Genomic DNA, 15,264 nt, shown 5'->3' with positions numbered 1-15,264 from the left:
TTTTATTAATAAAATTTTATTGTTAAGTAAAATTGAATTTTGTTTTAAATTTTTTTTATTTCCCGCTAAGACAATTAAAAAAAAAAGGCCATTCGGCAACAGAAATGGAAGGTAGATTTTCCAATTGATCTATATAAAAAGTTTCATACATACATATCTTGTGATACATGTTAATGTATATTAGGGTGATACAAAAAATGACAAATTTTTTTTTTCTCGGAAATAGGTTCCAAAGTTTCATTTAGATAAAAAAAGACGCCTGTGAAAATTAGAGCTCTTAATATTAACATTAAGAGGTTCCTCATCGCACTTTTCTATTTCCCATAAGAATAACATGGGAAAAATTTTTTTTACGTCTTCTGATTTTTATAAGTAGCTAACGATGTGTCATAGGAATAATTGGCAGGCATATTTTTGTAGGGAATTGAATGCTCTATAAAAAAAGATTCTTATCATTTTTTGAGGAATTTATTTGTTCAAAAGTTATTTGAGGTTAAAGTCGAATTCATATTAAATTCTGGGATTTTCTTACTTTTCTGGCGAAACTACCAGATCTATTACAAAATATCATGAGACTTTTTTTGTAGACGATTTTATCCCCTAGAAGTTATTTTGAATAAAGTTTTTGTGAATTCCGCATTGTTTTCTAGATATTTTTATTTTAATGTCAAGTTCATTAAAATGAAAATAACTAGAAAACAATGCGGAATTCTGTTAATAAAGGAGATGGATATTGATACGTGTGTAAGAAGAACGAGTGGTTTATTGTATGAACACCAGGGTGTTCATGAAGGGAAAAAATGATGACCTGATCAGGCCCGAACCTATTTAACGCTTCAGACATGGACAGGCATGGTCAGGTCTGATCATTTTTTCCCGAGTGCGTGCGCTTTTGTAAAAAGAAGTTTCGTAATTTTATTTATGATATAAAATTTAAAAAATAATAAATCGGACATAACATCGCTTTATAAATCAATAACACAAGAAACGTGTAATTTTATTATTGTTTTATAAGGTGGTCGATAAATTTTGGATTAAGCTGAAATAACACAACTCAGCTAAATTTATCTCAGACTTCATCTTAAATAATTGACTTATAAACAAGCGACCAACAAATTTTTATGCAGAAATACGGAAAACTTTTGACAACGAGGCTGAATCGCAATTTTACTAAAAGTTATAAATAAATAAAAATTTATTATATTATGTCAAGCATATTATTAATATTTATTTTACTGATTACACTTTTGGTTGTTAGTGCAGACAATGAAAATTGTGATCAGGTGGGCGAATCGGTAAGTGAACAAATAATAAAATCATTCCCTAGTAATACGTATTTGAGCAAGATTCTGGAGTGAGTATCTTGAGCAAGACCACTAGCTGCTAGTGTCTTTTTCTACGTATGTGTCTTTCGCAAGATCGTGTATCAAGAAACTGATATCAAGATTTAGGTATGTCTTGCTCATGGTATTGTACGCAAGAATATATTAAAGATATCTTGAACACGGTGCAATGAGTAGGTAGTTATGCATAGTCTGCTTAAGGTAGTACTACCGGTTTTAGAATTGACGTTCAGAATTTAATGAAACTTGGCATATTGGTACTTTATAATATCATAATTAAGCAGTTAAATTTTTGGAGGCCTACAGAGCACTGAAAAAAAGATATTAATATTTATAAATTTTTGCGTTTAACATTGATCCTTATGGGAAATCACAGACTTTATTTTATTTCACAAAACTGGACGTTGAGATTTCTATAATTTTGGTATCAATAGAAAGAGAAAAATTTATTGAATATTATGTGCAAATAAAACCATAAACTCAGAGCCTGTGATAAGAACAATTAATAAATGATTGAGAAAAAAGTACTAGTCGACTTAAATGTAGCAACGCCGCAGAAAAGGTTAGGACGCGCGCGAAATTCAAACATGCACCAATGCGGTATGTAAGAATATCAGTGTGACTTGTTTCAGATTTTTTTATATACCTTTTCGGTAACTCTTTTACCTTTCCAACGAAATACTTTTTTTGTGCAGTTTATTAAATTTAACTCCGACATTTTTGATAATAAACATACGCAACTGATAATTAGTGTAAAAATAAACAAATTTATGCGCAATAGATTTCCGCGCATAAACTCATACGTTGAGTGAAACAGAATGTATTTCTGTTTCTTTAGTTTTTATGCGGCGTTGCCAAATGAAAATACTACTCTAGTCAAATTACACATAGCACTAATTTGACACCTGTGGTAACGGTAGTACTACCTTAAGACAGATCAAGTTTGAGCCTTGAGCAAACTTTGGGCAAGCCATGATCAACTATTTTCAACAATAGTCTTCTTCCAGAATTGAGTTATAATTTGGCAGGAATTTTTGTGCGATTTAAATCTGATCACAAGTATCTGCAGCAAGACACATACGTAGAAAAAGATACTAGCACCTATCAACTTGATAGCAGACTTGCTCAAGAATTTTTATGGGATTATTAAAAACTAACGATTATCTATTTATTTAACGAACAGTGTGTGGGGGGCGAAGAAAATTGCTGTCCCGGTTTGACGTGCTCTCCTCAAATTTATGGAAGTAGAGTTGGAATATGTCAGAATGAATAATATTCATAATGCAGTCATCTAACAACCTTTGCTTTAAATACATGGATTTATCCAACAACAGCAAGTTCATCTTCTGATTTTGTTTACAAATATCTTAATAAAAAATTATACGTAAAATGTTATTCTCTTTGTTCTCTCTTTGTTCGCTTATCAACAGAAGATAGACATAGAAATCCAGATACACGGAGAGAATAGTTATTTATGTACTTTGGGTGAACCTCGCCCAAATATTTAAATGGTGTATTATCGTACGATGGACGGTATGGCTCAATAAGTTATGGATCAAATTAAACGGAATATAGTATAGAACCGGATACCCTTGTAAGAAAAAAAATATTGACAACGGGGCCAGTCTTGGCACAATACTGGGCTACCGAGGCTCGGCCTCCCAAAAACCCCTGGCTTCTGTGAATAGCGTAACAGCCTAGTGGAAAAGACACTTGCCTAGCAGTCATGAAGGACCAGGTTCGAGACCCAGCAAATGCAAAAAAAAAATTAGTTTTATCGATCCACCCGATTTCTCTGTGTACAAATTTATTTCCATATGTTACCATCACGCACATGTCTACTAATATTTTTTTTTTTTTTTAATTTATTTATAATAAGCATAGGTGCTTATTTAGCAACAGTCTTGGCACAACACTGGCTCTCGATATTGGGCCAATACTTAGATGCAATCTTGGCACAATACTGGCATTGGTTATTGGGCCAATACTAAGATGCAGTTTTGGCACAACACTGTCACTCAAGCTTGGCTGGGTGTTATCATTTCGATGCTTAGACAGACTTGGGCCAAGCTTGGATTTCAAGCTTTCCCCAGAGTTAATAAGTCTTGCGCCAAGCCTCGGCCAAGCTTGGGCCTATTGTTTTTTCCTATAAGGGTAGCGCATCATTTACCGATTGAGTTTCGTCTGCACGTAAAAATCCGCCGGGGATGAAAAATAAATATTGGGGAGGGGCAACTACTGGCGCTAGGCAAAAGCAGCGGGGGTAGTTCAGTGTTCGCAACGAGATCGCGCCTAGCTGTTTGTGGTGTGCCTGGTAAGAACCGAATTCTAGATCAGTTATATTCCAAACTTGAAAGTAATTCAGACTCAGGTATTCCTCTGTTATTCGACAGAGGAAAAAGAACCTAACGGGCCTCGGATTTATAAAATCCCTACTGCAAACATTACTCACTTCGACAGCATTGGCGCGAGGTTCGTCCGAGGTACATAAATAAGAAAATAGAAAATGACGTCATTGCCTTTTAAATAAAATATTTTTTTATTTTTTTTGTTTCTTATTATAGTAAAGTTAATTCTCACTTGAACTTTATACTAAAATAAATAAATAGAAATGTTGAAAATTGTGAATTTTATATTTCCTGTATTGATCATAATAATGACGGTGGTGGTAATACGTATTCTTATGACATTACCATACGAGTTTAAAGCCAAGAAGTCAAGTACAGTATCAACCGTCGGTAAAAAACAATTGCCAGCCGATAAAGTCGTCGAATATGACCCGACGGTAGAACGTGTCAAAAGATCACTAGTAAATCTAAAAACAAGGGACGACAAGTACGAATCTATACCTCACAAAATTAATGATAAGACGTGGAGTACTTTTGATGAATTTAATAATTTCTTTGAGAAGGTTGTAGATTACGATACTAGGATTGAATCGATTATAAAAATTATTGAGTACTGTTACGGTAATCCACAGGAAAATACTAAATATGTTTGGATAGTCGATACCAGGGTTAGAAAATTAGCCGATAAGTTATCGACTGCTGATTTCACTATCGATGGACCTCTTAAAGAAATTAAGGATAACATTAATGAAATGGAGCACTACGCATTGAGATTATTAGCGATGTACATTTATTTCGGCGAAGATAAATCGGTAAAAGACAAATGTCGCCGTGAGATATTAAGATTTATACCAGCGGTCGATAAATTTATCAACCAAAATATTACAGACCAAAGCGATATCTTCAGACTAACAGTGTTAAGATTATTGGCAAATTACGGTCACGATAATGATAAATTCGAGACCGATTTCCAGGATCCGAAAGTTCAATCTGCTGTTGAGTATTCTCTTGACTTTGAGATAAGTGAATTTGATGAACTTGCAGATAAAACCCTGTATGAAGACGACTCTTATTTGGCTCTCGATTGTGCTGTCGACTATACTGACCTTTTAGTAAGTGCCTCGACATTCGAGAGGGCGCTAATGGGATTTCAGTACCCGTCAGCTAAATATAAACGCATTGAAGTCATTTTGTCTAAATTGTTGCATCCAACGATTCCCTATTTGCCATTTGGAATCTTCGGTTGTACCGGCGATCGGTACAATTTTATCAACGACTTTGGGTGGGACGTCAAAGGGAAGCTGGGCGTCTATACATTTCCACTCATCGGCCTCGGAGTATTCAAAACAGAAAAATTTATGTTTTCACTCCGCGTACAGATAGGTGGTATACCGATTTCGCTGGCTAATGATAAAAAATGCGCGGAGCTGTCTCTCGGTTGGTTACAGATGCGTAAAATGTACGTCAATGGTTACTCGTACGACCGGGAACTGATTTGGGATAAGTTGAAAAATGAGCCAGGTGTGCTTACGATCGATGAAGAAGATTACCAACATTTACTGGCAGAGGATGTCTTCGGAAATGGTAAAGTTTATGAATGCGTGAATATTGACTCGTTCATTGGACAATTGACTAAACACAAACTGATGTTTTGGGGAAATAATTATAAATTTGAAACGTTTTATGGCGACTGTACTATTAAGGAAGTTGGTGTCGTTACTAATAATGGCGCCCAGATAAGTTATTCAATTGAAAATAAGTCAGCCAAAGTTCTTAAATTTCGTTGGAAAGACGAATACTCGGGATTTTCTGAGCACAAAGTTACTGGTGCATCCACAGAAGATAATTTCGTTGTAGTGAATCCAAAAGGTGGAGGTGATGATTATGTACCGACTAAGTTCACCCTGCACATGATGATTGAGGGTAAGGAAGATTATCAAGTTATCATTGGGGACTCTAAGGATAAAATGTTGACCTTTAGATATGCTGGAGAAAATTATTACGTAGAACGTATGGATAAAGATGGCGAGCTTTTTAAGTGCTCCGCTAAAGTTAATGATTCAGCGAATCCATCTTACGTAATTGTTGGTCATACAAGTAGCATCCCCGAAAAAACGATAGATTTAAAAGGTGTAAAATATCCACGTGATGAAGAAACTCTTATGTATATTATTAAGTCGTAGTAATTATTATGATTAATGAAATTTCATTGCCGACAATCTAATTAATTCGAAGAATTTGTAATGAGAAATTTTTTTTTAATGCCAATGATTTCACTATTGAAATTTTAAAATTTTTCAAAGGTACTATGAAAATTCCCAAGATTTTTTAAAATTGCTAGTGAATTTTTTAGACTTTTGAATACTAGACAAAATTAGTAAGGTTAGAAAAATAGTTACTAGTAAAGTTTCCTGAAATTAATTATGACGCTTGGAAAATTCCCTAGATAACAATAGCTATCCGTATAATCCCTAGACTTTCAGAAATTCTTACCAACATTCCCTAGACGGTTAAAAAATACTATAAAAATTCCAGCGGCAGAGGCAGCCATTCGGCACCCTCGTGGCTCAAGCGATCACCAAAATGAAGTCGTATCTAGCCGGATTGCTACTTGGTTGGGTGACTGCTTAGCCATGCGTCGGGTTCGAACGAAGTTCGCCGACCGTTAGGCGCGGGATGAGGATCTAGTGATCGGTAAAGAGGGAATTTTATTGATCACTAGAGCCTCATCCAAATCAAACTGTACCGGCTCGGTTTTCTCTGTGGTTTTCCTACGCCATTGCACCTCCACCGCAAGATGAGGTTATGGGGCATCACTGTAATGGTGTAGTACAGTATGTGGATATAGACTTTTTCCGTACAGGGTCGCTTATTGCTAGTGAAAAGTATACTGTTTAAATTAGTGACATACTTTTCACTAGTAAACAGTGGATAGTCACTATTTTCACTGTTTCAAATTTAAGCGAGTGATCATCAAAACATTGTTTATTATTTTACGATTAAAAACGATTCATAATGAATAGAAATTTTTAATCGTCATGAATCGTATTTTCTACTCAGGGATCCTGAGTAAAAATGAAATTATTATTTTTACGAAACAATTATAAATTTTTATCGACCGCCGCACCACCGCTGCACCACCGCCGTTTGACGGACTATCCAATACAGGAGCTGCCAGAGTTGAACAACGGGCCCCTACTTGGCCCAGCACTGGGGAACCTAGTTTTGGCACACCTATATTGGCCCAGGCTTGGGCCAAGACTGGGTAACCTAGCCTTGGCTATCCAATGGCAAGCCAGGCTTGGGCCAAGGTAGGATTACCAAAGTTTGGATACACCTATGGTTTATATAAGTAGATCATATAAATGTACCAGTTCAACGTTAGTAGGTTCGTCCAGTAGCTACCGTTCGGACCCAGTAATCAGAAGGACGGCAGTTCGCGCCCAGAGTCCAGCAGAATTTCCACCGAGTTTTTTTCACATCATTTACCTCCCCTAGATAATTAAAACGTTAATGATCATGAATTCTACGAGGTTAATAATAATAAATTTTTTTAAATTAAATTTATTCGTTTCCTGGAAGCCTGGGTCAGGTCTGGCAACCAAGCATGGGCCAGGTCTGGCAACCAGGCTTGGCCCGAGATTATCATTCCAGGCTTCTACCAAGGCTGGGCCAAGACTGGCTTACAAGCCTGGCCCAAGGTTCTACAAAGTTGGGCCAAGTCTGGGCCAAGCCTGGGTCCGTGGTACTTTCCTCTCTGGGATTCCGCCGCACGCTAAAAATATATTCTGCCAGCACCGTCGCTGCACGACCACCGCACCAATGCCTAAGCATAACCCCGATTTCACAAAAAAATGGCATTTATATGCCAAAATATCTTATGATCAATTAATTAATTTACCCGGTTTATGGTGAGAGAAATTTAATCGTCCGGTAAAAGTGAATTTTATATGGCCATATATTAAAATTTTCAATAGATACATAGCCATGTATATAAATTTCAACTAATTAAAAAAAAAAGACTTTTTCAATTTTTGTAATTTTTTTTTTCTTTGATGATGCGGAAATCAATCAGATTTGTGATGAAATTAATTTCTAACCGAGTAGAAATTTTTAATTTAGGGAAAAAACGCTATAAATATCAACCAAACGCACGCGATTTAGTAGGACTCGAACCCGGGACCTTACGCACGAAAGACCGACGCTTCAACGACTAGGCTACGCTACCGGCAGTGACTACTAAGTTTACTTGTGCTATATGAGATTAAAAAGAATATATCACTTTTAAATCACTAATCAAAAATAATTTACAACAAAATATCACAGCTATGGTGCAGCGGTGGTGCGGCGGTCGATAAAAATTTATAATTTTTTCGTAAAAATAATAATTTCATTTTTACTCGGAATTGTCACGGCTGTAGTGCAGCGGTGGTGCGGCGGAATTCTGTTTTTACTCGGGATTTGTATACCATCCCTGCTTAACAAAGCCGATAGATTTTTATAGCTGTATGTATAAGACCCTTTACTTACCTATAGCACTTCTCATAGAACTCATTCATTCTTATAAAATTTCTATGAGAATTGATGAAAATCTATTGGATTCTATGAGATTTTCCAAACAGGGATGTCATCTCAGTGAGTCTCTCTTATTTCTTTTCTCTTATCCTTTATTATTTTTTGAGAATATGGTAAATAAGTTTCGGATTAAGCTGAAATAACACAAATCAGAGCTAAATTTATCTCCGACTTCATCTTAAATAATTAAAATATAAACATATAAACAAACGACCAAAAAATTGTTATGCAGAAATACGAAAAACTTTAGAATTTTTTTATAATTAATTAAATAAATATTTTAAAATTTTATGTAAATTAGCTGATAAAAACGTGTATAAAAGCGGAAGATTTTTTTAATAATACTAAAGTCGTAAGTGAATGTAAATTAAACGGATTCCAATTTACCTCCGCGTAAGTAATTATTAATTATTGGTTAAAAAATTCGCTCTTTTGAAAATTTTTTTCTAGAAATCATAAATCTTTAATGTTCAACACAAAAGAATTAATTTTCGAATTCCGATAAAATCTAGTTCGAACTATATAGGTTGATATATACTGTAGTAGCACATATTTGAACGAGATTCCGGAGTAAGTATTTTGAGCAAGACCTCTAGCTGTTAGTGTCTTGCTCCAGAATTGAGTGATAATCTGTCAGAAATTTCTTGTGTAAGGCTTGCACTAGGCCAATATAAATCTGCCCGGGAAAAAATGATCAGACCTGATCAGACATGAACAGGCATGAGTCTTCAGGCCTGATCAGACATGAAAAATGACCATGCCTGATCAGGCATGTTCAGGTCTGATCAGGTATGTTCATGTCTGTTCATGCCCATCCGGGTAAAAAAATTATATATAAAAAATGGCCCTATATAATTATATATAATTATGTATAACTATATTCAATTATACATGTATATAATTATTGCTATAAAAATAAAAAAAATAAAAAATTCGGGCGTGTGCAGGATTTGAACCGTAGACCTTGCGCTTGAAAGTGTAACTCGCTACCCACTGACCTAAGAGATTTAGTTGAAAAGTAAGTTTCGTATGAACTTCAAGTAATAAAAATCTTATACGTGATAGATTCTTGGTCAACAAAATTTTAGATCTATGAGCAGACATGAACAGCCATGAACAGACATGAACATATATGACCAGGCATGAACAGGCATGGACAGGTATGATCAGGCCTGAGCGTATTTAACGCTTCAGACATGAACAGGCATGAACAGACATGACCAGGCATGGACAGGTATGATCAGGCATGAGCGTATTTAACGCTTCAGGCATGACCAGGCATGAACAGGCATGATCAGGCCTGAGTGTATTCAACGCTTCAGACATGAACAGGCATGGACAGGTATGATCAGGCCTGATCATGTCTAATTTCAGGCCTAATCATACATGATCAGGCCTGATCAGGCCTGAGTGTATTCAACGCTTCAGACATGAACAGGCATGGACAGGTATGATCAGGCCTGAGCGTATTTAACGCTTCAAGCATGAACAGGCATGATTAGGCATGGGCAGGTATGATCAGGCATGAGCGTATTTAACGCTTCAGACATGACCAGGCATGAACAGGCATGATCAGGCCTGAGTGTATTCAACGCTTCAGACATGAACAGGCATGGACAGGTATGGACAGGTATGATCAGGCCTGATCATGTCTAATTTCAGGCCTAATCATACATGATCAGGCCTGATCAGGCCTGAGTGTATTCAACGCTTCAGACATGAACAGGAATGGACAGGTATGATCAGGCCTGAGCGTATTTAACGCTTCAGACATGAACAGACATGACCAGGCATGGACAGGTATGATCAGGCATGAGCGTATTTAACGCTTCAGACATGACCAGGCATGAACAGGCATGATCAGGCCTGAGTGTATTCAACGCTTCAGACATGAACAGGCACGGACAGGTATGGACAGGTATGATCAGGCCTGATCATGTCTAATTTCAGGCCTAATCATACATGAACAGGCACGATCAGGCCTGAGTGTATTCAACGCTTCAGACATGAACAGGCATGGACAGGTATGATCAGGCCTGATCATGTCTAATTTCAGGCCTAATCATACATGAACAGGCATGATCAGGTCTAATTTCAGGCCTGATCATACATGAACAGGCATGGTCAGGTCTGATCATTTTTTCCCGGGATAGTAGTGACCAACATCCGACATGGCGCTGAGAAAAATGTAGAGAGTAGTCAGTACTACGTAGATAGGACCCACTGCTATTTTAATTTTTTTGTCTACAGATGGCACTGACTACTATCTGACATGGTAGCCAGTTCTATTTATTTTTTTCCGTGTACCTAAGGATGAGACTAAATCTTAAATTTCCTCAAAGTTAAAAATTAATAAAAAATTATTATATCTCTTTTTGAATTCCAGTTGGTTATCAATCACTCCTAAAAAAATGTTAAGCAAATTATTAATATTTATTCTACTGATTACACTTTTGGCTCTTAATGCAAATGGTGAATATTGTATTCCCGTGGGACGATCGGTAAGAAAAAATTTTATAAAATCATTAGTAATACGTAATGATTTTCTATATATTTAATTAATAGTGTCAATGGGACGAACCCCCACCTTGCTGTGGCAATTCGGGATGTATCGTTTCAACGTCGGGAAAGGGAGAGTGTGAAATTCTCGGATCTGGAAAATAATCAATAGAAAATCCATCTTAAGATTTTGTTTACAATTATCTTAATAAAAAAGTATACGGAAATTGTTATTCTATTTGAATTATTATTTTGCAAAATTTTTCCAATCCTAATCCATGACTCGCGGATACTCGTGTTCCCGAGCTTCATATTCGAGCACACTATCAAAAAAATGTTGGAAAATCCAAAAGTGTACACCTCAATCACTCATTTTATTTTTAATCATTACTTTTATTATATAATATAAATGTATTTTTTTTTATTATGAACTTTAATTCAACTTACAAATATCGCGTTACAAATGCCATAAGGGCGTACCAATAAATTTTTTTTGGGAATCGACGTACTTTTACTTGAAACGCGTAGAAATGACGAAAAAAAATTTTTTTCAAATTTGAAATTTTATGGTACGCCCTTATGGCACCCGGGGTACCCACCGGGAGCCATACCCTAGTAGCAATGGAATTGGGCAAGATTCTTTGGCAAGATACTTGAAGAAGCACTTTGTAAAGAATTGTACAATTCTCGACCAAGACACTTGATCAAAAATCTTTATCCAGACTGGCTGCAGACTTGGGCCAGTCTGTGACCAGAATTTCACCAGATTCTTGACCCAGAGTTTTGACATAGACTTGCGCGAGAAACGCAAAAGACGACGAGCGCGCACCTATTTCCCTCCTTTCCACTTGAATGTAAAAAGTATAGTATTGCAGTGGTTCTTATTTATAGTTGAGTCAACAAGTTTAAAAATGTTATTTTTTTAAATTACGCATTGAGTTTGTAGTAATGCCTAGAAAAATTGATTTTCAGAATTTTCTAGCACTTAAAAAATTTCGGAAGTTTTTGAATAGATTAAGATGAATAATTAAAATTATAAAAAATGGGAATAGAATTCCGAAAGTTGTGACAAATAGAAAATTGCTTCTTCTTTAATAATCGTTTTTTAATTTTACGCTTCCTCTATTAATTTTTGAGTTATTGCTAATAATCAGAGTCTCTCGTTTTTTCTATTTGATTTTGACTTATAAAAATTGCTATTTTTATTTGTGAAAAAAAATGTCTTGTCAAATTTAATGACGAATTCAATAAGTTGTCGCTCGCATTTTTAAAAAAACTAGATTCATTTTCTACAGAGAACTCATTTCTCGACTACAGTATTATAAATGAAACTAATGTAGAATGAGAACCTCTATATAGGATAGTCCCAAAGTTTAGCAATAGACAGCTCCAGATTTCTGGTCAAATTCTTGACAAATTATGACTACAGTTTGGCTCAAGTCTTGACCAATAATCTTGGTCAAGAATCTGGACCAATTCTTGTACAATTCTTGATCGAAAATCTTTTTAAAGTATCTTGATCCAGGCTGGTACAAGGCTTTGACAAAATTGCTACTAGGGAATGTCTCGGCACTTATTATATAGCATATTTTTATAAATATGTCAGTGACGTCATTTGCTTTTGAATGAAGTTTTTTAATTTTTTTTTCTTTATTATAGTAAAGTTATTTCTCACTTGAACTTTATACTAAAATAAATAAAGAAATGGATATGTTAAATATTGTGGATTTTATATATCTTCTATTGATAATAACAATAGTGCTATTGATAATACGCATTCTTACGGAATTAAAGTACGAATTTGAAACCAAGAAGTCAAATTTACTATCAAATGTTGACGAAAATCAATTACCAGACGATACAGCCTTAGACGATTATAATGCGTCGGTAGAACGTCTTGAAAGATTACTAGCAAATCTAAGAACAAGGGACGAAGACTACGAATCTGTGGCTGACAAAATAAATGATGAGTCATGGAATAGTTCTGATGATTTTAATGATTTCTTTGATAATGTTGGAGAACACAATGATGAAATTGAATTGATTATAAAAGTAATTGAGTACTGCCACAGTAATCCAGAGAAAAAAACTGAATATTATCCGACAGTCGATACGAAGGTCAACAAATTAGCCGATAAGTTATCGACTGCTGATTTAACTGTCGGTAAAACAGTTGATGAAATTGTTGATAACTTCAACGACCTGCAGCACTTTGCACTGAAATTATTAGCGATGTACATTTATTTCGGCGAAGATGAGTCGGTAAAAGAAAAATGTCGCCGTGAGATATTACGATTTATACCAGCGGTCGATAAATTTATCAACCAAAATATTACAGACCCAACCGATATCGTTAGACTGACAGTCTTCAGATTATTGGCCAATGACGGTTACGATAACGATAAATTTAAGACCGATTTCCATGATCTGAAAGTTCGATCTGCTGTTGAGAGTTTTCTTATCTTAGAAACAAGAAGCACTGATGAGCTAGGAGAGGAATGCCTTTATAGCGAAGATTCTTATCTGGCTCGTGATAATCTTGTCGACTACACCAAGCTTTTAGTAAGTGCCTCGATGTCCGAGAGGGCGCTAATAAAATTTAAGTACCCGTCAGCTAAATATAAACGCATTGAGGTCATTTTGACCAAATTGTTGCATCCAACGATTCCCTATTTGCCATTTGGGGTCATCGGCTTTACCGGCAATCGGTATAATTTTATCAACGACCTTGGGTGGGACGTCAAAGGGAATCTAGGCGTCTATACATTTCCATTCATCGGTCTCGGAGTATTCAAAACAGAAAAATTTATGTTTTCACTCCGCGTACAGAGAGATGGTATACCGATTTCGCTGGCTAATGATAAAAAATGCGCGGAGCTGTCTCTCGGTTGGTTACAGATGCGTAAAATGTACGTCAATGGTTACTCGTACGACCGGGAACTGACTTGGGATAAGTTGAAAAATGAGCCAGGTGTGCTTACGATCGATGAAAAAGACTACCAACATTTACTGGCAGAGGATATCTTCGGAAATGGTAAAGTTTATAATTGCGTGAATATTGACTCGTTCATTGGACAATTGACTAAACACAAACTGATGTTTTGGGGAAATAATTATAAATTTGAAACGTTTTATGGCGACTGTACTATTAAGGAAGTTGGTGTCGTTACTAATAATGGCGCCCAGATAAGTTATTCAATTGAAAATAAGTCAGCCAAAGTTCTTAAATTTCGTTGGAAAGACGATTACTCGGGATTTTCTGAGCACAAAGTTACTGGTGCATCCACAGAAGATAATTTCGTTGTGGTGAATCCAAAAGGTGGAGGTGATGATTATGTACCGACTAAGTTCACCCTGCACATGATGATTGAGGGTAAGGAAGATTATCAAGTTATCATTGGGGACTCTAAGGATAAAATGTTGACCTTTAGATATGCTGGAGAAAATTATTACGTAGAACGTATCTACGAAGATAGCGAGCTTTTTAAATGTTCCGCTAAAGTTAATGATTCAGCGAAACCATCTTACGTAATTGCTGGCAGTACAAGTGGACTTGCCGATATACCGCTAGAATTCAAAGGTAAACGATACTCTCGTGATAAAGAAACTCTTATGTATATTATTAAGTCGAAATAAGTATTATAATTAATAAAATTTTATCACTGACTATTTGATTAATTGGAAGACTAATTGAAAATTTTTTTTGCTGCAAATGGTTCCACTATCAAAATTTTGAGATTTTTTTAAGTTACTAATAAATTTGCTAGACTTGTGGTGACTAGAAAAAACTAGTTAGATTTGAAAAAGTTACTAGTAAAGTTTTATAAAGTAAATTATGATGCTTGGGAAGTTCCCTAGATAACAAAAGTTACCAATATAATTCTTAGACTGTCAGAAAATGTTACGAACATCCTCTAGAATGTTTACAAATACTATAAAAAATTCCCTAGATTTTTTAATTTATTAAAAATAATTTACTAGTAAAAAAGTATCTATGAGAAAAAGTTTCTAGAAAATTTCTAGATCCAATTATCTCGTACCCGCGAAATTTTTTAAAATAAATTTCGGCCTTTGAAAAATTCCCTAAATAATAAAAGTTACTAAAAAAATTATCAATATTATTAAGTTACTAGAAAGTTTCCCCAGGATTTTAACGCTTCCCGTAAAAATTCCCTAGACTGTCAAAACTTGCAGAAAAAACTTCCTAGGCCGTAAAAAATTCCATAGACTGTAAAATTACTATAAAAATTCTTTGAAAAATATCTAGATCGTAAAAAATTACTAGATAATTCTTAGAATCAATTATCGTACCAGTGAATTTTAACAAAATAAACAATGTCACTAGAATTATTCTCTAGATAATTAAAGATTTCAAAATTTTCTAGATGATAAAGCTTCCACAATTCTCTAGATAAAACTTCTCAGATTTCCTGGATTGAAATTTCTCAAATAATTCCCTAGATTATTCAAGTCATTAAAAATAATTTACTAGCAAAAAA

The 15,264-nt window shown here is 35.2% G+C and overlaps 2 protein-coding genes and 1 long non-coding RNA gene across 3 annotated transcripts; all 3 read left to right on the top strand.

Moving 5' to 3' along the window:
- The first annotated feature begins 3,902 nt into the window (after positions 1-3,902).
- On the top strand, positions 3,903-5,957 carry LOC130677092 (uncharacterized). Its single transcript, XM_057483682.1, has one exon. It carries the CDS (start codon positions 3,955-3,957, stop codon positions 5,872-5,874), a length of 1,920 nt encoding a protein of 639 aa, XP_057339665.1. The 5' UTR covers positions 3,903-3,954; the 3' UTR covers positions 5,875-5,957.
- Positions 5,958-8,501: 2,544 nt separating this feature from the next.
- LOC130677094 (uncharacterized) lies at positions 8,502-10,998 on the top strand. The gene is made up of 3 exons (XR_008991534.1): positions 8,502-8,659; positions 10,653-10,767; positions 10,832-10,998. It is a non-coding gene; the product is annotated as an uncharacterized LOC130677094 (long non-coding RNA).
- A 1,440-nt stretch (positions 10,999-12,438) lies between these two features.
- Positions 12,439-14,474, top strand: LOC130677241 (uncharacterized). The gene has a single exon (XM_057483921.1). It carries the CDS (start codon positions 12,470-12,472, stop codon positions 14,399-14,401), a length of 1,932 nt encoding a protein of 643 aa, XP_057339904.1. The 5' UTR covers positions 12,439-12,469; the 3' UTR covers positions 14,402-14,474.
- Positions 14,475-15,264: the final 790 nt, after the last annotated feature.

The sequence above is a fragment of the Microplitis mediator genome, chromosome 11 (assembly GCF_029852145.1).
Source record: "Microplitis mediator isolate UGA2020A chromosome 11, iyMicMedi2.1, whole genome shotgun sequence".
Classification (NCBI taxonomy): Eukaryota; Metazoa; Arthropoda; class Insecta; order Hymenoptera; family Braconidae; genus Microplitis; species Microplitis mediator.
The sequence above is the reverse complement of the archived record's forward strand: the minus strand, read 5'-3'. Positions and strand labels throughout refer to the sequence as shown.

Excerpts from the sequence above, each read along its gene's own strand:
- LOC130677241 (XM_057483921.1), top strand. The coding sequence starts at position 12,470 with ATGGATATGTTAAATATTGTGGATTTTATATATCTTCTATTGATAATA.
- LOC130677092 (XM_057483682.1), top strand. The coding sequence starts at position 3,955 with ATGTTGAAAATTGTGAATTTTATATTTCCTGTATTGATCATAATAATG.